Source organism: Lepidothrix coronata, unplaced genomic scaffold, assembly GCF_001604755.1.
Source record: "Lepidothrix coronata isolate B3197 unplaced genomic scaffold, Lepidothrix_coronata-1.0 Scaffold254, whole genome shotgun sequence".
Lineage (NCBI taxonomy): Eukaryota > Metazoa > Chordata > Aves > Passeriformes > Pipridae > Lepidothrix > Lepidothrix coronata.
Window position 1 is genome coordinate 520,054 of NW_016690434.1, and position 24,716 is coordinate 544,769.

General features: G+C 52.1%; 2 protein-coding genes across 4 annotated transcripts in view; one reads left to right on the forward strand and one right to left on the reverse strand.

The window, feature by feature from the left end:
- Nucleotides 1–1,958: 1,958 nt before the first annotated feature.
- Nucleotides 1,959–5,358, reverse strand: RPL12 (ribosomal protein L12). Its single transcript, XM_017835299.1, has 7 exons — nt 5,224–5,358; nt 5,065–5,138; nt 4,426–4,524; nt 3,618–3,699; nt 2,929–3,015; nt 2,136–2,248; nt 1,959–2,053 (listed from the first exon to the last, which is right to left on the reverse strand). The coding sequence occupies exons 1-7, from the start codon at nt 5,258–5,260 to the stop codon at nt 2,048–2,050; spliced, it is 498 nt and encodes a 165-aa protein (XP_017690788.1). The 5' UTR covers nt 5,261–5,358; the 3' UTR covers nt 1,959–2,047.
- A 2,040-nt stretch (nt 5,359–7,398) lies between these two features.
- Nucleotides 7,399–24,716, forward strand: part of LRSAM1 (leucine rich repeat and sterile alpha motif containing 1) — a 29,318-nt gene continuing 12,000 nt past the window's right edge. For 2 of the 3 annotated variants that reach the window (XM_017835300.1, XM_017835302.1), the window contains exons 1-13: nt 7,399–7,489; nt 11,162–11,341; nt 12,944–13,000; nt 14,509–14,553; nt 15,013–15,090; nt 15,897–15,965; nt 16,784–16,868; nt 18,114–18,235; nt 20,030–20,120; nt 21,054–21,184; nt 22,182–22,211; nt 23,186–23,308; nt 24,223–24,362. In XM_017835300.1, the coding sequence (XP_017690789.1) occupies nt 11,270–11,341; nt 12,944–13,000; nt 14,509–14,553; nt 15,013–15,090; nt 15,897–15,965; nt 16,784–16,868; nt 18,114–18,235; nt 20,030–20,120; nt 21,054–21,184; nt 22,182–22,211; nt 23,186–23,308; nt 24,223–24,362 (1,043 nt within the window). In that variant the 5' untranslated portion in view covers nt 7,399–7,489; nt 11,162–11,269. The remainder of the gene's footprint in view (nt 7,490–11,161; nt 11,342–12,943; nt 13,001–14,508; nt 14,554–15,012; nt 15,091–15,896; nt 15,966–16,783; nt 16,869–18,113; nt 18,236–20,029; nt 20,121–21,053; nt 21,185–22,181; nt 22,212–23,185; nt 23,309–24,222; nt 24,363–24,716) is intronic. The other variant, XM_017835301.1, reaches the window with a different exon arrangement.

Consider the following 24,716-nt stretch of genomic DNA (forward strand, 5'->3'; position numbering starts at 1 on the left):
CCCCCCCACAGCCACCCCTCCTGCTGCCCCAGCACCTTCCTGCAGATCCTGGGCAATAATCCAGACCCTGGGAGAGAAATTCTAGCAGCCCAGACAGTGCAGGTACCACCCTCTCTCCTGCACCCCCTGCAAGTGGTGGCAGAACTATTTTGTTTCCTCCTCCTGCAACACACACACCCCTTCAAAGTCCTGCTCCAGCCATGACATTTTCCTCTGGGGCTGTGAATTCCCTGTAGGAATAACTGAGTTGTTTGCAAAACTGAAGAGACACTGGCAGGAAAATGTTGATGAAGTGCTGTCACCACTTTGCAGGGGAGGAAAAGACCCTGCAGAACGTTTTTCTGAGATCAAGGCACACACAACTCAGCCTCTTGGGAAGAATTTCATCCCCTTTTGCAGTGCAAAAATGGACCTAAATTAGGATTCATTGCTGTTTTTTTTCCTGCTAGGGCTGAGGGAAACTGCAATCATGAGCAGCTGGTAATGGGGCTGCTACAATATCCCAGTGCCAGCTAAAGCACTTATTTCAGGATAATTTCACTTCGACACTAACAGAGCTTTTCCCAGCCTGGAAGAATCCATGTGCTGTGCTGCTCCAAGGGAAAATCCAGCCTCTGGAGGGAACAGAGCACCATTTCCTCAGGATCTTTGGTCCTACCCCCTCTCCAGCTGTCCCAGTAACAGCCAGAGCTCTCAGCTGTGAGAGCCAAGTGTGAGCCAACACCAGGTAGCACAACAAGCACCAAGCTTGGAACACACAGGAACATTCCCAGATGTTTAACAGCTCAGAGTGCTCCAGGTGAACTGAGGTTCCTCCTAGGACCAGATCCCCAAACAACATTTACATTTCCTTAAGAGTTCTGCCAAAACAGAGCATTTTTAGTGAGGCTAAACCTTCTGATAGTTCCTCACTGTGCTTCTCAACAGCCACACTTCCATCCCTGCCCCAATCCTTCCAGAATGGGCACAGACACCTTTCTACCTCCAGTAGGGATGGTGCCTTTCCTCCAGGAAAGTGTTCTTCATAGGACAAACTTCTCTTGTCCACAAGCAGCAGCTCCTCAGAGCAGGCTGGGCTGGCACAAAAAGCCAGAATATTCACTGCTCAACACCAGTTCTGAGGCTCCACCACGGTTTAGGGGCCATTTCTTATTTACAGAATGTCTGGGAAACACTTAAATGGCTCATTTTTCTTCCAGAGAACACACAGGAGAGCACAGTGCAGAGGGGCTGTACTGCTCCCCCCAGTATCACCAGTCAAGGAACTGGGAAACAAGAAACACCAGCCTGGGCCCTTTACAACACAGGATTCCCCTCACACAGACTCACAGCCCTCATGATGCAATAAACCATAAAATAAATTCAACTCAAGAACTAAAATGTCTGTTCTCATCCTGGTCACCAGGAAAAAAAAATCCAGAACTTCCTCTGCTTCAAGGCAGGGGCAAATTTGAGCAAAAAAATCCAACCTGCTCCACCAGAACCTGGGCCAGAGGCTCCTCCTGGTAGTACCAGCCTGGAGGGCAAGGTAGGGACTGCCAGGTACATGGAGCTGCACTCCTGCCTCCAGTAGTCCCTGGGAATGCTGACTGCACATCCATTCTTTGGATTCTTCTCTGACAGGGACCAGTCAGAGCCCTTCCACCCCACAGGCATGTGAAGCCCCTCTAGGCACAGGGTTCAAGGAATCTCCCAAGGAAGGGACCTCCAAGGATTATCCAGCCCAGCTCCTGGCCCTGCACAGACACCCCAACAATCCCACCCTGTCCCTCAGGGCATTGTCCAAACCCTCCTGGAGCTCTGGCAGCCTTGGGGCTGTGCCCACTGCCCTGGGGAGCCTGGTCAGTGCCAACCACCCTCTGGGGGAAGAACCTTTTCCTGAGATCCAGTTTAAACCTCCCAACACAGGTCCAGCCATTCCCAGCATGAGACAGGGACAAACTGAACCAGCACCACTGTTTGCAGACAACTGGGTCTTTTATTAAGTATTTAAAGTGCTACAAAAAACTGAAGGAGCCTTCATGGAGCAACTTCCTTTTCTGCAGTCTTAGCTCTGTTGGAAGAAGCAAACACAGCTCGTTAGTGGAGTCATTTAGCAATTAAATCTGATGCAGCAAACAGAGCTGGGCACTCACAGCCGGGCACTCGATGGCTCCGCTGTTGATGTCGTCGATGATGTCGTGGGGGTGTCTGCCATCGATGCTGCAGCCCACAGACTGGGCAGTGCCCAGGATCTCCTTGATGGTCCCTGCAGCAGGAACACACAGCTCGTCAGTGCTTCCGCACAGGGAAACATCTGAGAACTCACTTGGAACACCCTGGGCTAGTGGAAGGTGTCCCTGCCCATGGCAGGAGGCACAATGAGATGAGCTTTAAGGCCCCTTCCAACCCAGACCAGTCTGTGATTCTGTAACACAGAGAATTCACACCCCTCAGCTGTCCCTCCCTCTGGGGGTTTGCAGGCTGGAGCTCACCAGGAGACAGCAAGTCACTTATCCAGCTCTCACGTCCTGGTTTCCCAGGGAATGCACTGGGAAGTGCTACCTGTACCTGTCCCCTCCCCAGGGGCTGGGGCTCCCAGCCAGCACAGGCTGTCCCTGTGGTGCTCAGCACACACGGCTGTGGGCCCTCCCAGAACTGGAGCAGAACCTGGCTCAGACACCTGGAGCAGGCAGAGGGAGCACTCCAAACCCCTGGAGCAGGCAGAGGGAGCACTCCAAACCCCTGGAGCAGGCACAGGGAGCACTCCAAACCCCCGGAGCAGGCACAGGGAGCACTCCAAACCCCCGGAGCAGGCACAGGGAGCACTCCAAACCCCCGGAGCAGGCACAGGGAGCACTCCAAACCCCTGGAGCGGGCACAGGGAGCACTCCAAACCCCCGGAGCAGGCACAGGGAGCTCTCCCTGTCTCCCAGTCCCAGGACTCACCCGAGAGCTCCCGAGCCAGGGACCTGTGGCGCATCTGCCGCGCGATGTTCACGATCTCGTCGAAGGTGACGCTCCCGCTGTGTTTGACTGTGAGGGGACAGCAGCAGTGAGGACACCTGGGCACAGGCACTGCCACCAACCCCTGCAGCCTCAGCAGCACCATTCCCAGTGCCCTGACCCCATGGAAAGCTGGGAGCTCCCAGCTCTAATGGGACTGCCATCAGCGCTCCTGCCCCCAGACTGTGACACAAAGTCACCCACAACAACTCTTTCCTAAGCTGGCATTTTCTGCCAGCTCCCCTCTGGCTGTACCAGGCTCCATAGGACACACACAGGACGGGTACAGGTACCTGTTTTACCCTGGTTTTGCCCAGAGAAGCTGTGGCTGCCCCATCCCTGGAAGTGTCCAAGGCCAGGTTGGACAGGGCTTGGAGCAACCTGGGGTAGTGGAAGGTGTCCCTTCCCATGGCAGGGGGTGGCACTGGATGGTTTTTAAGGTCCCTCCCAACCCAGACCAGTCTGGGATTTCAAGATTCTGTGATCTTCTGAAAAGCAGAATCCTGGCTGCTCAGGATACAGCTCTGTGGCACCTGCTTGCCAGTTTGCACTGACTAATCCCAGAGGAAGGTACTGGTGTTCCCCCCTTTCACCCCCAAAACGTTCAGAACCAAAGCCAGGGGAGCACTTACTGTTCTTCTGCTTCTTCCTGTCACGAGGGGGCTCCTTCAGAGCTTTGATAATCAGAGCAGAGGCAGAAGGAACAACCTCTATCTAAATGGAAAGAGATTAATTCCCCCCCCATCCTACACAGAATTTCAAAACTAATGAAAATAATCAATCCATCAGTCATTTAGCTCAGCAAAACTAACTGCCAGAGCAGCGTGGGTTGGGTTAGTTCCCTCATACACCACATTTTCTGGGATGCAGGCACCTGTTCCCAGGTTTTCGGCACAGGCCTCCCCACATCCAGGGGAGAACTGCTTCCTGCCTGGGGCTTCCTCTCAGCTCACCACTGGAATGTACCAGCCACGGAGGTCAGGACAGGCACGGTGGCAGGTGGCTACTGGGTTAGTTATTTCCATTTTATCTCCCACATATCCCAATTATTTATTTTCCATTCCATGAGTTTTATTTATTTTTATGTTGCTTGAAATAAGTTTTTTTTGCCGGTTCTGCTGAAGGAACAATTTATCTGTGCAGGAAGCAACAGCAGCATGAAAATAGTGTGACAGCAGGATAAAAATTGAACTTTGGCACATGAGGGTCTCTTCCCATGGACAGGATCCTCCAGCCTGGCTCCACACACATCCCCCACCCACATTATAAGGTCTTCCCAGAAGACCCCCACACACCCCTGTGTGGCACTCATTTTATCCACCTCGGAAGGATGAAGGGCTGAGTGGACCCTGCCGGGATTTGGGCCGGTGGCTGGAGCAGGGGGGGCCGAGGGGGCTCCACACCCGCAGCACACGCGGCCCCTCCGCTGGCGTTCGGTACCTGCGCTTGCCTGTTCTGGATCGTGAGCTTCACCGTGATCCGCAGCCCCTTCCAGTCGCCCGTGGCCTTGGCGATGTCATCGCCCACCTTCTTGGGGGACTGAGGGGCAACACGGGACCGTCACACAGAGCTCGGCTTAAACCAGAGAGCCCCAGCGCCGTCCCAGGCGTGTCCCGGCTCCTCGGCTCTGCTGTGAGGTCGCTGAACACCCTCTTATCTCCGGGACCGCCCCCAGCACTTCCCGGGACACGCTTCCCACCTTCCCCTCCCGGGAATACACTTATTTCCCCCCGGACACGTTTCCCAGGGCCCCATCCCACTGCCCTTCCCGGCGCCACGCTGATTTCCCCTCTGGACTTGCTTCCCAACCCCTCATCCCCCAGGGACACGCTTCCCACTCTCTCTCCCAGGAACACTTATTTCCCCTCTGGACACACTGCCCAGCCCCCTCCATCCCCGGGGACACATTTCCCACTCCCCCAACACCCGCTAGGACAAGTTTATCCCCCCAGGAACACGCTTCCCACCGCCCACTCCCGGATACGTTTCCCTCCCCCCGGGGACACGCTTATCCCCCACCGTCCCCCCGCCCTCCGAACACGTTTCCCACCCCCTCAGTCCCCCGTCCCCGGTACCTACCAGCCCCAGGGGTCCGATCTTGGGGGCGAGCGCGGAGGTGGCTCCGACCTCCCCTCCGGTGCAGCGCAGATACACTGCGGGGACAGCGCCGCGTCAGCCGCGCCCGCGGGCCCCGCCACCGCCCCGGCCGCCTCCCGAACCCCCCCGCCCGGCTCGTACCGACTTTGATCTCGTTGGGGTCGAACTTGGGCGGCATCGCGGCGCGGGGTGGGCCGGGATGGAGGCGGATGGAGGGCGATGCGAACTCGGGCCTGCTGGGGCGACGAAAGAAAGCGTGAGGTGCGGGAGCCGAATATATACCCGCTAAGATCTCGCGAGAGATCCAGAGCGCGTGTATAAGTGCCGAGATCTCGCGAGAGCTGGAGTTTGTACGGCTCTGGATAGATATAAATAAATAAATATAGAGAGACAGAAATAGATATAAATAGAGATATAGGGAGATATGGATAGAGATTTAGAGAGATATAAATACAAAGGCAGAAATAGAGATATAAATAGATATGGATCTATAGAGATATATATGCAGAGATATAGAGATGTATAAATATAGAGAAAGAAATAGATAGACATAAATAGATATGGATAGATATGGATATATAGAGATATATAGAGATTTAGATAGAGATAAACAGATATATAAATATAGAGACAGAAACATAGAGATAGGTATAAATAGAAATATACTGAGAGAGAGAAAGAGGTATAGACAGAAATAGAGAGATATGGGTAGATATATATATAGACATATGGATAAAGATATATAGAGATATTGACATAGGTAGATTAGATAGATGGGTGGATGGATGGATAGATAGATAGATGATATATAGGTAGACAAATGGATTGATAGATGATATATAGGTAGATGGATGGGCCAAGACCAATTGTATGAGGGTCAATAAGGCCCAGTGCCGGGTCCTGCACTTGGGTTACAACAATCCCACACAAGGCTCCAGACCTGGGGAAGAGTGGCTGGAAATCTGTCCACTGGGAAAGGCCCTGGGGGTGCTGGTTGAACATGAGCCCAGGTGTGCCCAGGTGGGCAAGAAGGCCAATGGCCCCTGGATTGTACCAGCCATGGTCTGGCAGCAGGGCCAGGGCAGTGCCTGTCCCCCTGTGTTGGGCACTGGTGGGGCCCCCCTTCCAATCCTGGGGGCAGTTCTAGGCCCCTCATCATTGCAAAATGTGGAATATATAAAAATTTTCTTAAGAAAGGCTGTTCTTTGATGTTTGATCTTTGTAGCTTTCAATCCTAATCAACCAGAAGGGAGATGTGATTTCTGAAACAGCAGCTCAACAAGCTCTGAGTGATGTCCAGGTGTTAGAAAAATAAGTTACTTGTTGGTAGAATTGCTCTGTTGAGGTTTAGGGCTGGACATGCTTCAGTGATCTCAGAGCCAGGGGAAGGTGAAAGCTTGTGGAGAGGGATGTACCACTGATAGTGAGCACAAAGAATGCAGGATTTACAGGCCATAAGGACTTGTGGTAGAACTCCCAAGATAAGGTAGAAACTAATAAAGCCAACTGAGCAACTGCGCTGAAATCAGCTCCAACAGGGGCAGATCCTGACCACCCATCGAGAAACCCCCTGATCCTAAAGAAGAGAAACACTGACCAGGGGACTAATTAGCATGAGAAGAGAGAGAATAATTAATGAAGAGAAGAGAGAATACTAATTATTAAAGAACTATGTAACTTGTAGCCAGTGAACACTAATTCGTTTGTTTGCTAAAATGTATTAACAGTAAAAAGTTTTGATAGTCCGCTGTGCTGGCACTGCTGGGGCACCTCGAGTCCTGTGCCCAGTTTTAGGCCACTCAGTTCTGGAGCGTGTCCAGGGAAGGGAACAGAGCTGGGGAAGGGGCTGGAGCAGCAGGAGTGGCTGAGGGAGCTGGGGGGGCTCAGCCTGGAGAAAAGGAGGCTCAGGGGGGACCTTCTGGCTCTGCAACCCCCTGACAGGAGGGGGGAGCCGGGGGGGTTTCAGGCTCTGCTCATAGGGAACAAGGGAAAAGATGAGAGGAAACGGCCTCGAGCTGTGCCAGGGGAGGGCCAGGTTGGACATCAGGGAAAATTTCCTCATGGAAAGGGTGGTCAGGGATTGGAAGGGGCTGCCCAGGGAGGTGGTGGAGTCCCCACTCCTGCAGGTGTCCAAGGAACGACTGGCCGTGGCACTCAGTGGTCTGGGCCAGGTGACAAGGTGGGGATCGGGCACAGGTTGGACTCGATGATCTTGGAGATCTTTTCCAATCCCAGATAATTCCGGGATCTTGTGACAGGGCGGGGCGGTCCTCCGGCCTGCTGGGGGCGCGCGAGAGCCGGAGGCAGAGCGCTATGGTCTGGGCGAGGCGCTCAGGCCGCGCGTCTCGGTGCCCGCGGGAGGGTGATCATGTGACCTGGCGGTGTCTCAAGATGGCGGCGGCGAGCGGTGAGTGGGACTGAGGGGGGGAGACCCGGGCGGGACCCTCGGGACGGGATCCCCGGGGCGGCCCCGGGCTCCCGGGGGGGCGAGCACGGGCACTGCAGCTCGGTGACGCTCCTCGGGAGCGGGTCGTGCCCGGAGCCGCGCGGTGTTTGCCCTCGCTCACTGTCGCACCTCTCCCCAGGTGTCGGGCCGCTGCCCGAGGGCCACGAACCCAAATCCCGGCAGGGCCCACTCAGCCCTTCGTCTTTCCAAGGTTCTGGGCCCTCGGGCACAGAACGGCGCCGTTGTGGCTGATAAAAGGGTGAAGAAGACGAGGAGGACCACGGGTAGCTCCTGGAAGCGCTGTGAGCCTGGGAGGGGAACCCTGCGGGGACCCCTAAAGAGGAGAAGAGGAATAGTGATAATGTGGGAAAGGAAGGACTGGTGAAGACGAGAGATTCGTTTCAGGGAGGCCCCTGGCAGGGTCGGGCCGTGGCAGGGGTGGCACAGCTCTGGTGGCAGCCCCAGCACAAAGAACCGACACTCCTGTGTTGCAGGACGGGGAGTTAAAAGCTGCAGTTCCCCCCTGTGCCTGTTCCAGGCCCTGCAGGGCTGGCTCCTGTCACTGCTGGATGCTTAATGACCTCCCTATCAGGGAGCCAGGCCAGCCTGGAGGTGTCTGGTGACAGCTCTGTCCCCATGGCCAGGCAGTACCTCCCAGCTCCAGGCCCTGCCTCACTGCTCTGCTCCTGAATGTATTTCCAAGATGAAATAAAGCATCTCTTCCTTCCACGCCCCCATCTTGTCTGCTGCAGTGCTGTGCTGCATTTATGGTGTCCAGAATGTTTCAAAAATGGGGGTTTGTTCTTACAGAGCCATTTTGCTGCTTTGTTTTGATGACATTTGTTTGTAAAATTAGGGGTTTGGTTTTCTCTTGCTGCCACCACCCAAACAGCTGCAGAGATTGGGGAACACCCAGTGGACATTCCTGGGCCCTTCCTCACCCTGTGAGTGTGTGTGGCTGCACAGACCAGCCCTGACTCCTATGGGGATGCAGGATTTGGTATCCCTGGGTGCTCCCTGCCTGTCCCAGGCACTTAGAGACAATTCTTTCAGGAGCTTAATAAATAAAAACTGCTGTTGAGTGGGTGCTGCTCTCACTCAGGATTGGTGCTGGTCAGCTGAGCACACACAGGCACTGTCACTGCTGGCACAGCTTTGCTCTCTGCAGGTTTGACTTGTGTTTTTTAAGGCAGGTTTTGATATTTAGAAGCTGCTCAATCCATTTAACAAGTCTCTGATCCTTCATCTTTTGACTCCTGATAGGATTCTTTTCCTGTTCAGTGTCTTCATGTCTTTATCTGTTTTCTTGGGTGAAAACTGATGATTTCCCACTATCCCCATGACTAACAATGTCTGTCTGGAACACAGAAAGGTGAGGTGGGACAAGGGGATGCAGAAATCCTCAGTAAAGACTTGAACACATTTAGTAAAGTCAAGGATTTCTTGCTGGAGGCACTTTGTCCTTCTGCTTTTCATCTTTAAACCTCCTGTTGTTTCTGTCTGTGATGTCTGACCTGTGGCTGTGGCCCTTCATGGCTGTCCTGCATTTCCCACCTGTAGCTCCTGACAATAAACTTCCCCTCCTGCTCAGCCCTCTGAATTTTGGCTCTTCCCTCCCCTCCTGAGAGGAGCTGAGTCTGAGGAGCATTTCAACAGCGTGAAGTGGTTCAAAAGGCAGGAACTGAGATGGCAGGGGAAGAGCCGTGGAACTGCTGGAGTGTGATTCCAACACACAGAATGAGTTTGTTTGTAGCCGCTTTGTGCTGTGGCTCGTGGCTTGTTCCAGTGAGAGCTGTGACAGCAGGACAGTGACTCAGGGTGGCTTTGCCTCCTTGTTTCTGGAGTGAAACCTGGATGAACGGACTGAAGGGATGTTTTTGCCTTTACACAAAGGATTTATCTCCATAAAGCTCTGGGCAGTTTTTGGCAGAGCTCTCCCTGCAGGAACATTCCTGGCTGGATCCTGTGGGTACCTGCTTTTCAGTGGAGTTTGGGACCAGTTTGCAGGCACAGAGCTGGCAAAGAACCAGCTCTTTATGTGCAACATGAGCTCACTGTGCCAGTTAGTGCTGAACTGAGGAAGGAGCGACTCTTTTATATGATTAGATGATTTATATGATTATTAACAGTGTTTAAAAAAGTCATTGCAAAGTGAAACTTGAGTGCAGAGTTCCCAGTGTGTGTCTCAGTGAGGGCTTTGGGCAGCTGGAGCCCTGCCTGGACTCCCCCCTTTGCCAGGCAGAGCTGGGCAGGGCTCCTTGGGCTCCTCCAGCAATCCAAGGCTTCTCACCCACACCCTGCAGGTCTCCAACCTCACTGTTGCCCTTCTGCTCTTCTCTCATCCCAGCCTTATCTCCACACCAGGTCCATCCCAGCTGTGTCAGGTCCCCTGTTCTCCTGCAGCCCCAGCTCAGGCTCTTTCTTCATTGCCCATTTTTCACCCCCTGCTCTGGTGCAGCCTCAGATAAACCCCTTTTTATCTTTGATTTTATTCCTCACCTCTTTTCCCAGCATCCCAGCTGGTGCCATCTCATTCCCAGCTGGTCTCCCTTGTCCAGCCCTTCCCTCAAAATCTGCCAACAATTCCCTTTTTCTCTGTGCTGGGTCAGTCCTGTCCCAGAGCTGCCTGGGCTCTGTTCCCCTTCACCCATCTGCACTCCCAGTTTCACCAGGGCCCTTCCTGGGCCCGCTCTTCTCTCTCAGCTTCAACTTCTCCTCCCTTTATCCTTGAACCAGCTGGAGCCTTTGCTCCCAGTCCTGGATTCTGGCTTGAGGATGGAGCAATCTGCCCTGGACACATCCATCCTGGGAGAAGCTCTGCAGTGCCCAGGGGGGCAGCTGTGGTCAGCTCTGTATTCAGAATTTTGCTGAAGTTGGGTTCTTTCAGCTCTGCAGGCAGTTGTCAGACTATTGGAAATGGATTTGGCTTTATAAACCTATTGAAAATCTGACTTTAAGCTATTGGGTGTTAAAGGCAGAACCTTTTCATCTCTCTGTGTGACTAAAATGGGGAAGGTGTTCCTGGGTGATTCTGCTGCTGCCTAGAAAGCAAATGAGCCAAGCTTTTGTTAGCTTGAGGCAGTTGCTAAAGCTGAGAAGCAAAGTCCATCTTGGGCATTCCAATTCTGCTCCCCTGATGTCCTGGGAAGTGGCTGGGATAGGCTGTGACATGTCAGGGGAGGCTCTGCCAGACCCAGCACTCAGCAAGTCCCTGTATTTTGAACTGCATCAGGATCTTGTTTATTCTCACCTGCCCTGGAAGGGGAAGGCAGCTCTGTTGCTGTCAGGTTTTTCACATTTTTAGCCTAATTTTATTCTAGAAAATTTTATAGTTCCTTATTATTGTGCCAGAATTGACTTTGAGTTCAAATAGGGTTTTTTTTTGCTACAGTTACATCTGGAGTGGCCCCTGCATTTCCCTGATCCCTCAGTAGCCTTTCTCTGTACCTGTTCCAGCTTGACTCAGTGGATATTGCACAGGGATGACCCAGACAATCAACAGCAGTGCTTTGGTGGCTCATGTGAACACTTCCCCGTGGAGGTTCCTGTTGGACCCAGCCAGAGAAGGGCTAAAACAGGGACAATTCCCGAGACACTGATTCTTTTCTTTTCTCTTGTTTCCCCCGTTGTTAGAGCCCAGCTGTGCAGCCCGGGCTCCCCAGCACACACAGACTGCAGGATTGCTCAGCCTGTCTCTGCCCTGATCCCTGTCTGGGGGCAGAGCCACAGCCAGAGCCGAGGATGCCGCTCTTCTCCCGCAAGAAGAAACCCAGCGATGACGCCCGGAAGCGCCTTGAGTACCAACTGTGCCTGGTGAGCAGTGCCAGGCTCACTTCTGTGCCCTGTGTCTGGGCCTGGGTGCCAGGGGGCTTGGCATGTCCCCTGTGTTATCAGGAACCGTGTTCCTGATCTCACCCAGACAGTTTTCCTTCTCACCAAGGTCCTCTTCCTAATGTACGTCAGGGAATTCCTGCCTTCCTGTCTCCCTTTGCCCTCCCATTTCCATGGGACATCCTCCCCCCACCCCACCTCCTGCCAGCCCACAGATGGGACCCCCAGCACTCCTCCATGCCCCTTTGCCCTCACAGATCTCCCAATTTGCTTTTCCTTCCAGGGAACCTGTGACATCCCCTCTCTCGTAATCCAGCCTTTCCTTGTGCCCCTCTTTTGCTTCTCATTACTATTTCATATCTTCCTGTCACTCAGAGGATCAACTTGTTAGATTTGCTGTTTGTTTTTCTGGACTAGGATTTCCCCAGGATCCTCTGGGTGGATCCTCAGCAGGTTCTGTTGTGCCAGTGAGGGCAGCAGAACAGTCCAGCAGCAGCCCTGGGTTTGCAGTTGGTTTCTGACAGAAATCTGCTTTTGGGTTATTTCACCTTCTCTGCCCTGGGAGCTGTGGTCCAGTGGGGTCTCCTGGAGCACCTGGAGCAGCTGAGGGAACTGGGAGGGCTCAGCCTGAAGAAAAGGAGGCTCAGGGGGGACCTTCTCACTCTCTGCAACTCCCTGACAGGAGGGGGGAGCCAGGGGGGTGCTCTGCTCCCAGGGAACAAGGAACAGGAGGAGAGAAAATGGCCTCAAGCTGTGCCAGGGGAGGGTCAGGTTGGACATCAGGGAAAATTTCTTCATGCCCAGGGCAGTGCTGGAGTCCCCATCCCTGGAGAGGTTTAAAAGCCATGTGGATGTGGCACTGGGGGACCTGGGTTAGTGGTGGCCTTGGCAGTGCTGAGGGAATGGTTGGACTTAGTGATCTTGGAGGGCTTTTTCAACCTTAACAATTCCATGATTCTATGCTGTGCTCTATCCCAAAGTATTTTAGAATTTAGAATCTTCATGTTGGCTGTCTGTGAGGTGTCTTGGAAAAGAAAACATGGTCATGTACCAATAATGACACAAGTTTACTGAATTCATTCAGCTGGAGGGTTTCTGGGGAGGGGTGGTTTACCTGTCCTGTCCTAGGATTAGTTCTGTGTTGCGTATGTTTAGTTCAGGGTCAGGATGTCCAGTTCTGAAGACTTATCAGAGGCACAAACACAAGTAGGTTTTATTGCCTTGTGCAGTACCTTTTATTTAAGAAAATAGTTGCAGAGATGCTCACAGTGAGTCTGTCCAGGTTTGTCTCCATTAGCAGCTGCATTGGATGTGGTTGAACATGGAAAAACCACTTTGGAACAGAGTCACAGAATCACAGAAGGGTTGGCAGGAACCTTAAAGATCATCCAGTTCCACCCCCTGCCATGGGCAGGGACACCTTCCACTAGCCCAGGTTGCTCCAAGCCTCATCCAATCTGGCCTTGGACACTTCCAGGAATGGGAATCCACAACCTTTCTGGGCAATGAGAATTGCAGGGTGCAGCAAGAGGTCATGTATTCCTGGATGGTCTAATTCTCTGGATGTTTGTCTTCCCTCTCCAGGCAAAAGAAGCTGGTGCTGATGACACCCTTGACATATCCAGATGTGAACTCTCAGAGGTATGTTCTCTACAGCTTCCAGCATTAAGTCACAGCTCTGATCCTTCTGTCAGATGTGGTGTCATGTCTGTGAGCCTCCAGACAGAACCTGTTACTGGGCCACCTTTTCCTCTGTCTCCTCACCTCTGGCTTTCAGCTGGGGGCTTCTTCCCCGTTTTTGGTGGGAGTTTGCCTGTCCTGCCTGATGCTTCAACACCATTTCTGTCCTGGGAATCCTTTTGCATTTGACAGGGTGAGAAGGGCAGAGTGGCCTCATACCCTCCCCCAGCACCTTGGTAGGACCCCAGTTTGAGACCTCATGGCCTAATTTTGCTGGTCCTGAGGGAATTTGTTTGCCAGAGGCTGACTGTTTCTAATCTTAGAGCTGCACAGTCTGCCACCCATGGTTATTTTTCTGTATCAGTGAAAATCCCAGCTGGTTAAGGATGGAAATCTCACTTCCAGCTTGGCTTCTTTTATGGCAGCCAACTTAGTGAGGAACAGTCTGTGTGCTGTGAGTGGGTGGGCAGTGACAGAGTGCCAGGCACTCACAGCACACACAGCCTTCCCTGCTGGCAGCCAGGCCAGAAGCCCCTTTCTATTTCACTTCCAATTTTTATTCGTTATCTCATGTTTCTAAAATGTTGATAGCCTTTTGGAAGGGGAGAGCTTTGCCAAGCAAGTTAATGGGTGTCATGCTGCTCTTTGTGGGGAGAGCTCTCCTCCTGGAGAGGAGAGCTGTCTGCTCTGCAGTGGGAAATGGCTTTGCTGAGACTTCAGGGTGTTTTGTTCCAAGCTCAGAAGCCAACAGCACCTTGTGTGCAGGTTTGCAGGCTGTGGGACAGTCTGGCAGCCTCTCTGGGTGTAGCAGGGCCAGAGAATCCACCCACCAGCTCCACTCGTGGCTGCAGCTTCTCTGGGATCCCCAGCAGCTCCTTTTGGATTGGTACCATAAAACCCTGCCTTGCTGTTTCATTCTGTCCTTTGCTGTTTCAATAAATGAAGTGAAACATCAGTTTTGTCTTAAAATGAACCGTGGACAGAAGTTTGGCTGGTGCTGCTCAGCTGTGCCTGGCAGGGGCTGGGCTGGCACCTCCCTTTTGTCCCTGCCCCTCTCCTGCAGAGCCTGGCACAGAGCCTGGCACATCAGGGACACTCAGTGCTGCCCTGTGCTCACCTTTCTCTTTCAGCCCAAGCGTGTTTTTGAGGTTGCAGAACCACAGAATATATTTATGTGATGACTAACTGAACATTTATCTGAGCTCTTGAGTCATCAAATATTAAATCATGCAAGGCTGGAACTCCTGCCCAAGCCTCAGCCTGTTCTGTGACACTGCTGTGTCATGGAGAGCCATTGGAAGCTTAAATGGAAGTTATCTGGGAAGTACTGGCGTGCTGGGCCAAAATCAGGGCCCAGTAATTTTAAGTATCACTTGTGGTTTCACTAAAGTTGTTCACACTTTACAGGTGGGCACTGCAGAAGTGCTTAAGAGAGAAGTCTGACCTGGCTATTTTTTAATTGTTTTTAGGTTCCTTATGGGGCCTTTGCCACTTGTAAAGTCTTGCAAAAAAAGGTAATGTTGCAATCAGAAATTGTTAAATAATTCTGTTATTATGCTTGGGTATTACTGTAGTGTTGGAAACGACTGCATGTGGTTGTTTTATGTTGCTGCACAAGAAGTTTGCTTGTAATGAATTTGTCCACCTGTGTGATACCACACAGAGAGCAGTTTGGGTCGGGATAGTCCTGTCTGTGTTCTCCAGAGCTAACTCCTGGCAGGAAAGGTGGTGGTTGTTCCTGTCTTAGCCTGTCTGATGGTATTTCTCATACAAGGAACAAAGCTCTGGTTTAGATCTCATGTAAAATGTTTGAACTTTTCTGACAAACCATTTCCTACTTCAATATTTTCTATGATACTGAATAAGATATTGAGCTCTCACCCAGCCTCCACAGTTAAATCTCAGCAAATGTGCTTGTTCTGGACAGCAGTGTCCCTTGTGCTTATGTGCCTGTGGGGTTTTTTCCCCCCCAGGTGCTGATTATTCACACAAATAATCTGACATCTTTAGTTCCAAAGTCCTGCAGCCTCCTGAGTCTCAGCACTGTGAAGGTAACTGTGATTCTTAACACTTAATCTGCAGCCTGTTTTCTGTGCATTCCAGTGCTTTAAAACACACCAGCCCAAATAAATCCCTTCTGGATGGAGGGTTTGGCCAAGAATCAGTACCAAGGTGTGAAACCTGCCCTTTCCAGGCAGAGACACAGCAGTCACTGAGTGGTTTGTGTTCCCAGGACTCATTTATCCTCTTCCAGATCCCACAGTTCCCCCCTCAGCAGCCTCTCAGGCAGAGCTGAGTGTGTTGTGGGGTAGATCCATCTCTCCTGCCCTGATGGATCACTGGGATGTGAAGGAAGCTGGGATGAGTGATGGGGTGTGGCAGGGCTGTGTCACAGTACCTGTCATACAGGTGCTGAGGGCTCTCAGCTCCACCACCCTCTGTGATTCCCCGGGAAGCAGAGTCATTCCAGCAGCTCCTCTCCCCATGGAGGGAGGGAGGACTGCAGGCCTAGTCCTGCCCTCTCCCTGTGCTGGTGTTGGAGCAGTTCAGCTTCCAGGGAGCAGTTCAGCTCATTGATCCTGCAGAAATTCCTGCTGGCAGGCTGGTTCCCTGGGGTCATTTATCCAGTTGGCTCATCCAGTTTTGTGGAACAGCCCCCTCAGTGTCACTGCCCTCCCTTGAGTTTCCAGAAGACCCCCAGGAATTAAGTGCCCATGTCTCCTGGAAAACTTGAGCTGCTTTTCAAAGCCCCACTGGAAGCAAAGGAATTTTCATTGCTAGATAATGCATGAGCTTTCATTCTGGCACCACGACTTCTGTTCCCAGCCTTGTGTGGTGAAATCATCTCCTCTTCCAGGTTCTAGACCTTCATAACAACCAGCTGACGTCGCTTCCTGCTGATATTGGTCAGCTCACAGCTCTTCAGGTAAAAGATTGGCAGCTGCATCCCAAGTGTGGCTCAGGGCATGTTTTGGGACAGCAGGGATATGGGGTTGCTGCTCTTTGGTTTATAATTAACAACAATTTAAATGATGGTGCCATGTTGTCAGATCTATCTCATCATTGCTGGATCTATCACGGAAACTCGACTGTTGCTGTTGAACTGGCTTGTTGGAGGGAGAGCAGGAAACAGGAAAAGAGCAGGAGAGGGGCAGGAGAAGAGCAGGAGAAGGACAGGAAAGAGCAGGGGAAAGGCAGGAAAAGAGCAGAAGAAGAGCAGTGGGTTATGTAGTCCCAGGTTGGTGCAAGGCCTGTCAGCCCAGGTGGCTCACACTGCCAAGCAGATGCTCTGAGATGCTCCAAGGAGAGCTCGAGCTTCCAGTCCCACTGATTTCCCAAAATATCCAGGTTTTGCCATTCTCCCTGGTGTGGTTGTGCTGAGGACTCAGAGCAGTGTGTCTCAGTGCACAGTGAGGGTCCCTGTGCTTGGGGGGCAGCTTGAAGTTCAGGCCCTGCTCCCCTGTGGGAGCTGGAGTTGGGGAGTGCTGCCCTGGACAGTCCCAGTTCCTGCAGCTGGATTCAGTACCAGATGGTGGTGGTGAATAGGGTCTCACTGCCTTTGGTAGCCTGACAAACCCTGTATCCAGGGTTTGTGAACAATACATTTTTTTAACCCATAAAGTGTTGTCTAAACCCAATTTCAGGTTTTCCTGGGGCTGAGAGTAGTCCCAGCAGCATGGGTGTGTAGAAGAGCTGAGACCTGTCTGAAGAATGTCTTGAAAATCTTTTCTGTTAATACCTTAGGTCCTAAACCTTGAAAGGAATCTGTTAAAAAGCCTTCCACAATCTATAGGAGACCTTGCCCAGCTCCAGCTCCTCAATGTGAAAGGTATGGCTCGGGATTCCAGCAGTGCTCTGGGCAAGGCACCAGGTCCTATCTGGGTCGTGTTGAGCTGCAGTAGCAATTATTCCTTTCAGCCACCACATGTTTTACACTCTGATTGCTGAGGAAGGACACAAGGGTTAAATTCAAATAGTTGGGAAGGCAGGAGGAATCACATAGGCAGAAAATGGCTCAGCCTTGGTCTGTAGGATGTTTTCATCCAGACTCTTCTCAAAGGAGAGGTGGTTGGGTCATCCCAACCCAATCCCAGCAGCTCAGAGCTCCCTGGAGTTCCTGCATGTAGGCAGAGTTTCAGAGCCCTGGGTGCCTCATTCCTGCAACCAGGAATGTTGGGAGGGCTGGAGACACACGTTTTCCTCCAGGAGCAGGGGCCCCCCTTGAGCTGGAAGTGCTGTGGGGGCCCTGCAAGAGGGGCTTGTCCTCCTTTTGATTTTGATTTAGACCAACCTAATCTGCACTCTGTGCAGATTCAAGTGTGAGAAAAGCAGCAGCTTTTGGCAGAAGCCCTTCAGTAGAGCAAGCAGAGCAGTCAGCTGGATAAACTGAATTACAGCTGAGTCCACCAGCACCTGGAGCCGGGTCCTGTGAGCCTGTGCAGCCCACCAGGTTTGCACAGCCCTAGCACAAAGGCCACACCTCTTTTCCAGACTCCTGGGCATTTTCCAGCTATGCTGTGCCATAAATTTGGGAGAAAAAGACTTTGTTACAGGGAGCTGTTGCTGAAACAGGGAGGGAAATGAAGGGTGAGGAACTTGGAAGGGCAGCTCAGGGCATTGCAGCACCTGAGCTCTGAGCCCTGGCTGTGCAGTCCCACACTCAGTCCCCTTCCTCCCACCTCTGGGACTTGCACCAAAGGGGAGAAGACTCCATGTTACAAATATTCTCCTGTTAAAGAGCACAGACCCAACCTGCAGCACGTCCTCAGCTGAGGAGGTCGTTTTGGTATGAGATGGACCTGTGCACTGGGGCTGTGAGCAAGTAGATTTGGATCCCCATTTGCCTTGGTGGGCAGTGGCAGCCTATGGAGTCCTTGTGTGACCCGTGACAACCCCTTTGGGGTCCCTGTGTGACCCAAGACAGCCCTTTTGGGTCCCTCTGTGACCCATGACAGCCCCATCCCTGCAGAAACGAGCCATGTGTGTGGTTATGGTTTGGTGTTCCAGCAGAGGAACCTGCTGGGCCCTGCTTTGGACAGGCCACATGTTCCCAAGTGGGTTTCTCTCTCTCCAGGGAACAAGCTGAAGGAGCTGCCCAGCACAGTGAGTGGCCTGCGGAGCCTGCGCTCCCTGGACGTCAGTGGGAATGTGCTGCAGGAGCTGCCCCGGGTGCTGGCCCACGTCAGGACCCTGCAGGTACCCAGCCAGCCCTGCCTGTCTGTCTGTCTGTCCCCTCCCTCCCTTGCTGCTGCCCTCCGGGGGTGCTGCCATGCCGTGGCAGAGGGAGGAGAGCCCGGGGAGGTGTCTGGGCAGGGGTTGGGGCTGGCTGTGGGACACGTGTGTGTCACACGGGGAAACTCCAACCACCATCAGCAGGAACTGCTGTGAGACCCTGGCATGAGTCAGCTGAGCTGGTCTGGTGAGAACCAAAACACAGCCCGGGCCAGCCTCAGTACCAGAGGGAGCTGAACCATCCCACAGACACAAGGGCAGTGGAGGAGGGGCTCAGTGGGGGCACAGGGGGTCTGGACTTTGCCCCAGCACTCACCAGACAACGAGCAAAGTGAAGCTGTGCCCTGAAGAGCTGTGAGAGGACAACAGTCCACCCCTGCAAAGCACCCTAGGATCCTGCAGAGCCTGGACCACAGCAGGAAAGGCACCATAACTACTGCACATTAACCCCCCAGTATTTAAGTGCTAACTGGCCACAGGGTTTAGCCCAGGGAGTTTCTGCCAAACAGGCAAGGTCAAGGATCCACTGGATTTCCATAATTCAACACCCTTCCCCAAAGAGAGGGGGGCAACACCTCTATGGCAACACCTTTTACCAACACCCCATGGGGTCTGTGAAGCTGTGCCTTGACACAGGGGTAGCACATGGAAAGCCAGAGCACGTTGCCTGCAGTGTGGTGGGAGGAGGTCAGAAATCCAGCACACAAAGTGAATGTTTAGGGCCTGGGCAGGAGGCACTGCAGGGAATTGTAAGAGACCCGTGCCCAAAACAGCTTTTGTGTTCCCTTCCTGGTCTTCTCTGATCACTTTTTGTTGCGGTTTAATCACAACGAAAGCAATCCCCAGGGAGTGAATCCCTGGATTTTACCTGCCAGGGCTGTCTCTGAGAGCACAAACTGTGCCTGTGCTCAGGCTGACACAGCCACTCCCCACCAGGGCTGACTGGAAATGAGCAGATGGATATTTGGGATGAGGCTCTTGCCTCTGTGCTCTGACAGATCTCTGACTCACTGTCAGCCTCTGTGGGTTTCTGGCTCTCTGGAGTGCACATCCAGAATGGGAAAAGCATCAGGATTTTGCTGGATATGTTCCCTTCTGGCTGCCAGACTTGTCAGTACTAAATGGTGCAAGTGTCAGGCAACAGGGCTGACTCAGACACCAGCAGGAGGGGGTGAATAAATGCTCCCCTGGCTCACACACAACACTTCACTTCTCTCGTGGACACTCTCTGAGTTGAGGGATCTGTGCAGCTTTGCCCCCTGTGCTTGGTAAAGGAGTTCCTTTCTAGGCCTTCCTGCCATGCCCTTCTCTACAGGAGGCATCATTAGGTCCTTTTGGTGGCCATGGTAGGATGAAACAAGTGGCCCTTCCCCTTACTGTTTATGGGACTCATCTTCTCTCCGTGCCCTTGTATCACCACCCCTTCCAGGTGTCATCCTGAAGGGCTCCAGCTCTCTGAAATGGGGGAGAAAATGTCTGTGGTTGGTACCTAAACATGAAGTACCAGCATCTGCAGGAGGGGAATGTTCCACTGAAAGGCCAGCTGAGAAGCTCCCAAAAAAGGGACAGCAGAGCCACCTCTGAAGGGTGTCAGATATCCAGGGGGGATTCAATACAACCTCATGTTTATGTCAGGATTTAGGGTAACATGAAGTTATCACTCTGTAAGTGAAATTTGGGGAGCTGCAAGGAGAATTGTAGTTGGACTCTGGCTGGGCCACCAGAATAACCTGGAGCTCTGTGTGTTCTCTTTTGGAGACCCTGGCCCTGGATGCCTCTTCCATGACCTACCCATCCCCTGAGATCTGCAGTGCAGGCACAGAGGCCATCCAGCAGTTCCTCTGCAAAGGTGAGCAAGGAGCACCCGTGGGTGGGGTGAGGGCTGGGGGCCCGGGCTGGCTCTGACCAGGTGCTGTGGGGTGTTCAAAGATGGTGTTTGGGAAGGACACAGGTTGTGTGGGCCCTGCCTGGGGTGGTTCCTGGAGCCCTGCACACCTGACAGGCTGCTCAGTGACCTGTCTTTGCTGGCAAACAGCACAACAGGAGCCCTCCCTTGAGCCCTGCTGCTCTGCCACACTGAAATGTTCAAACATCAGAGTAGCTGGGTCAGACTGTCTCAGTGACCAGAAGAAGTCAGTGCATTTCCCAGTGGTTTTTTTTTTTTCTCATTTGGATTTTCTCCAGTGGGAGGATTAGGCATTGTCCACATATCACTGCCTTGGGACAGGCAGAGAGACTCAGTATTCACTCAAGGTCCTTTCTACCCTCATTTTCCAAGAGGAAGGATGTGAGACTGCAGACTGATGGGTTGTTATGAGAGTGATGAAACCCGATGGAAAACTCAAAGGGCAAAGATAATGGACTGTGAGTTTGTAAACACTGTGTTTAATACAGGCAGGGGGGTTTGGTGGAGGTTTTATACAGGGAAAGTGGGTGCTGGATATTGGGATATTCCCTGAAACAACAGGACAGTTATTTTGGTCTGGGCAGTAACATTTGCAGCCCTGCAGAAGTCACCAGGCCTGTACCTGTGTGCAGGACATGTTTCTCTCTGAGCAGGTCAGCTTTGAACCTTCTCCTGGTGGGACTGGAGTGCCACAATCCCCTCCCAGAGCTCCTTGTTCATCCTGCCTGAGCTGGAGGAGCTGTGCTGGGTGCTGGTTGGTGTGTGAGGAGAGGAGGCACTGCTGGAAGCAGTCTCACACACCAGCCAGCCCTGGCCATGCTGCCAAGGAGGTCTTTAAGCACCAAATGTTCTTATCTTGTGCCTGATACCTTCCAGAGTGTGGAATTGCCTACTACCCTCCCTCCCAGTATCTCCTTCCCGAGCTGGAGGGCAATGGAGGAGGATCCTCAGTGGATGGGGTGGACAGGACAGTGCATAAATACCTGCAGGAGGCGAGGGAGTGGCAGGTGAGGCTCCTACTGCATGTGAATTTGTGTGAGAGGGTTTGGGATTTGTCTCTGTGCTCCATCACTGGATCTCACAGCACTTGGCACATCATCCCTTTCACTTTAAGACACTCCATTTAACAAAAATATTAGGAGTCTGAAGATATTTATCCACACATAGGAGGTGCTGTATTGCAGAACTCACGGCCTGGGCAAACTTCTGGATTTACAAAATAGAAAACTGAAATTCTGTAGGAATCTCAAGCAGCATTTCCAAAAATCTGCATTTGATATGACAACTCTGGTTGTGCAAGTGACGGATTACTGAGTGCTCAAGATTTATGGTTAAGGTTTCCTGTTTTCCTTCCAAGATTTAGGGTGAAAAAATATACCCTGTTCACAGATAGAAATATCCACAGGCTCCAGGAAACTGAGTGAGGTTAAACAGAATTATCAACTGTGCTGCTAAATGCAGAATGTCTGTACATCTCCATGAGATGTGTCTTCTGGGACCAAGAAGGCATCCAGGCACAGCAGTTTGTGTGTGTGGATGGCTCATCTCCTTCCCAAGCTGGGGGTGGTGTCACCACACTGACTCCTGGAAGACACATCCCAAAGAACTGAATCCATCCTTGGAAGCCACAATGCAGTGAAGGGACAGGGGTGACAGTGTGAGTGACATGGATGTGCAGGGTGGTAACACTTGTAATTTTGGGGGGACAGCAAACTGCAGAAGAACCTTGTGATTCCCAGCCAAGTGCTGGACGTGTTCCCCTGCCTGGGGAAGGTGAGGCTGGGCCAATAACTGTGGGAACTCTGCTAATTCTGTGCTCTTTGGCAAGTACAGAGCCAATGTCTTTGTCCCTGGAGAAGCCTCAGTGACTGACTTTGGGCTTATGCTCCAGTGCCTGTGGTGGATGTCTTTACTCAGTTAGGGGAAGATGGAATGAGGGTTAATAATACCTGCAGGAAAAGTCCTCTGGGGAATAAATGTCTGCTGATATTGCTTATTTTTCAGAACAAATTCTCGGAGTATGAGAAGAGGAAGGTAAGGATGAATGCCTACAAATGCTCTGTCTGGGTCTGCTTCTGCTTTCTGTTTTCCATCTCTTTATCTGGTTTCTCAGCCAAAACTGAGTGTTTTGAGATGAGTTCTTGTATAAACCCCCAAAGCTGCTCACTTGTCACAGCAGGAGACAAGTGGGAGCAGGGGGGAATCTGTGCCTGCCTGGTGTGACACACAGAGCTGAGGTGTTGCTGTCCCCCCTGTGAGTGAGCAGCTCCAGCTGAAATCAGGCTGCAGAGCTGGATCCAGGGGCTTTCACACCAGGTGGCTTTTTCTTGCCTTTCTGGGCTGGAAGCTCAGCTGTTTCTCCCATGGGGTGGGCAGAGGTGTGTGAGCACAGGCTGCTCAGTACATCCCTGTCCCAAACTCCAGCCCCTCCGACTCCCACCCCGTCCCTTTGGCTCACAGTGCCACCCTTCCTGCACTCTCCCAGCCTTCCTTGTTTCTGTCCTCCATTCCCCTCACCCGGCTGCATTTTAGTTTGTTCTTATTTCCCTGTCCCTGTCTCTTCCCCTGGGCAAGGCTCCCTTTGAAAGAATCAGAAGCTCCTGCCTTGCAGTTCATTGCTGCCTTTGGCTCGAGCTGCTTCCCTCAAACAAGGGAGTCCTGTTCCCATCTGGAACTGAACCCCACCTTCATTTTGGGCTTCCCTCCAGGGGTTTGTATTGGCTCTTTCAGTATCAGTGGATGCCCAGGGACTTCAGCTTCCTGGTGATGAAATGAGTTGTGAGGAGTTTGGAGACTCCTAAAGAGAGCAGCAGCTTCTCTGTAATTTTTGGGTTCCTAAGGGGAGAATGTTTCCATTCCCTACTCAAGCCTCCTGTTTGCCATTTGGCTTCCCTTCCTTTTGCTGTGCCTTGGTTGGTGATTTTGCCAGAGCATGTTCTCACTTGGGAAGGACCAGAGCCAGCAGCCTTCTGATTCCTGCCACTCATCTTTCTCCTTATTCCTCTCAGGAACAAAAGATGCAGGAGAAGCTGGAATTCGAGCGGCGCCTGGACATGGGGCAGAGGGAACACGCCCTGCTGGTCCAGCAGCTCCACAGCCAGAAGGATGAGATGCTGCAGACAGTGAGGGAGGTGGGTCTCCCTGGGAGCCCTGCACAGGACCCCTGTCGTGGGGGGAGTGGAAGGCTTAGACATTTATTAAAGAATTTATTAAAGAAGTCCTGCCCTTGAGTCACAAGGTGCAGAAAGGACTCCCTGGCTTTCTAAACCCCTTCTCAGAGAGGAGCCTGGGGGTGGCTGGGTCCAGTCTTAGCCTTGGATTACGTCAGTGGTTTGAATTTAAGGAATTAGAGAGGTGTGATTGAACCACTTTCGTCCTGCAGGTTTTATTGATTGGCAAAATGAGAATGTGTATATAAAATGAATCATTTGTTATTACAAATGATCAGACAAAAGATCTTAATCAGAATTATTTACTACACAATAAAAACTGTAAAACTACTAGTAGTGCAGTATAAGATAGGACAGTGCACTATATTAAAGCAATTATTGAAGCAATTATATTAAAGCTGGCAAAAAGAAATAATTATTAAGTAGAGATTTGATGTAAGTCACCCAGATGAACACTTGTGGGGAGATCTCTTTCCCTCAGCCTCGAGGAGTGTCCTTGGGCATCCCCACCAAGAGAGGAATCTCCACACACACCCAAGAAGGGTTATGTCAGAAGAACCTGACTGTATGAAGGGGGACTGGGCTTCTATAGCATAAAGTGATTGACTGCTGGTCACAAATTCCCAGGCCAGCTCCCAGCTCATCTGTCACATCCAACTTCAAAGAGCAGGGTGTGTGTTTGGGGTTTGGTGGCCCAGGCTGGTTTTAGCACAATTCAACACCAAAACCAGCACCGTGGCACCACCAGTGACTCACCCCAGAGAGCTGGCACTGCTTGCATTCTCTGATTGCATTTTAGGTCTTATGGGGTTATCCTGCCACAACCCCCACTGCCGTCCCTAAACCCACCCCTTTGTCCCTGTTTGCTTTGGTAGGACCAGCAGAGGCTGGAGGAGGGGCTCACGAAGCACCAGCGCTATTTGGAGGGCGAGCGCCTGAAGCTGCTGCAGCAGCTGAAGCTCACGGAGCAGGGCATTGCCAGCAGGATCCACAAGCTGCTGGAGGACAACCAGAGGTGGGCTCTTGCCCTGCTCACTGTCCCTGGGGGGCTCAGGTGGTTTTGTCCCATTCTGAGTGGTTCAACTTGCCCTTTCTGAGCGTTTCGGAGCTGATCAGGGTCGATGTCTGGAAAAGGTGCTTTAGATCTTGGAGTGCCAAAGTCCCACTTAAAGCAAGAGGAATTTGCACCTTAAAAAAACGGTTTCACACATGTGTGATGTTGGAATTTTGCAGTGCTGTGGAAGGAATTTGAATTCCTTGTGAAAGGTGCAAATGTGAGGTGTTTTAGGGTGCCGCTGCCTGTATCTGCTGGATCTCCATATGGCTGGTGCTGATGTGAGGTGCCCAGCCTGCAGAAAACTGCTCTGCT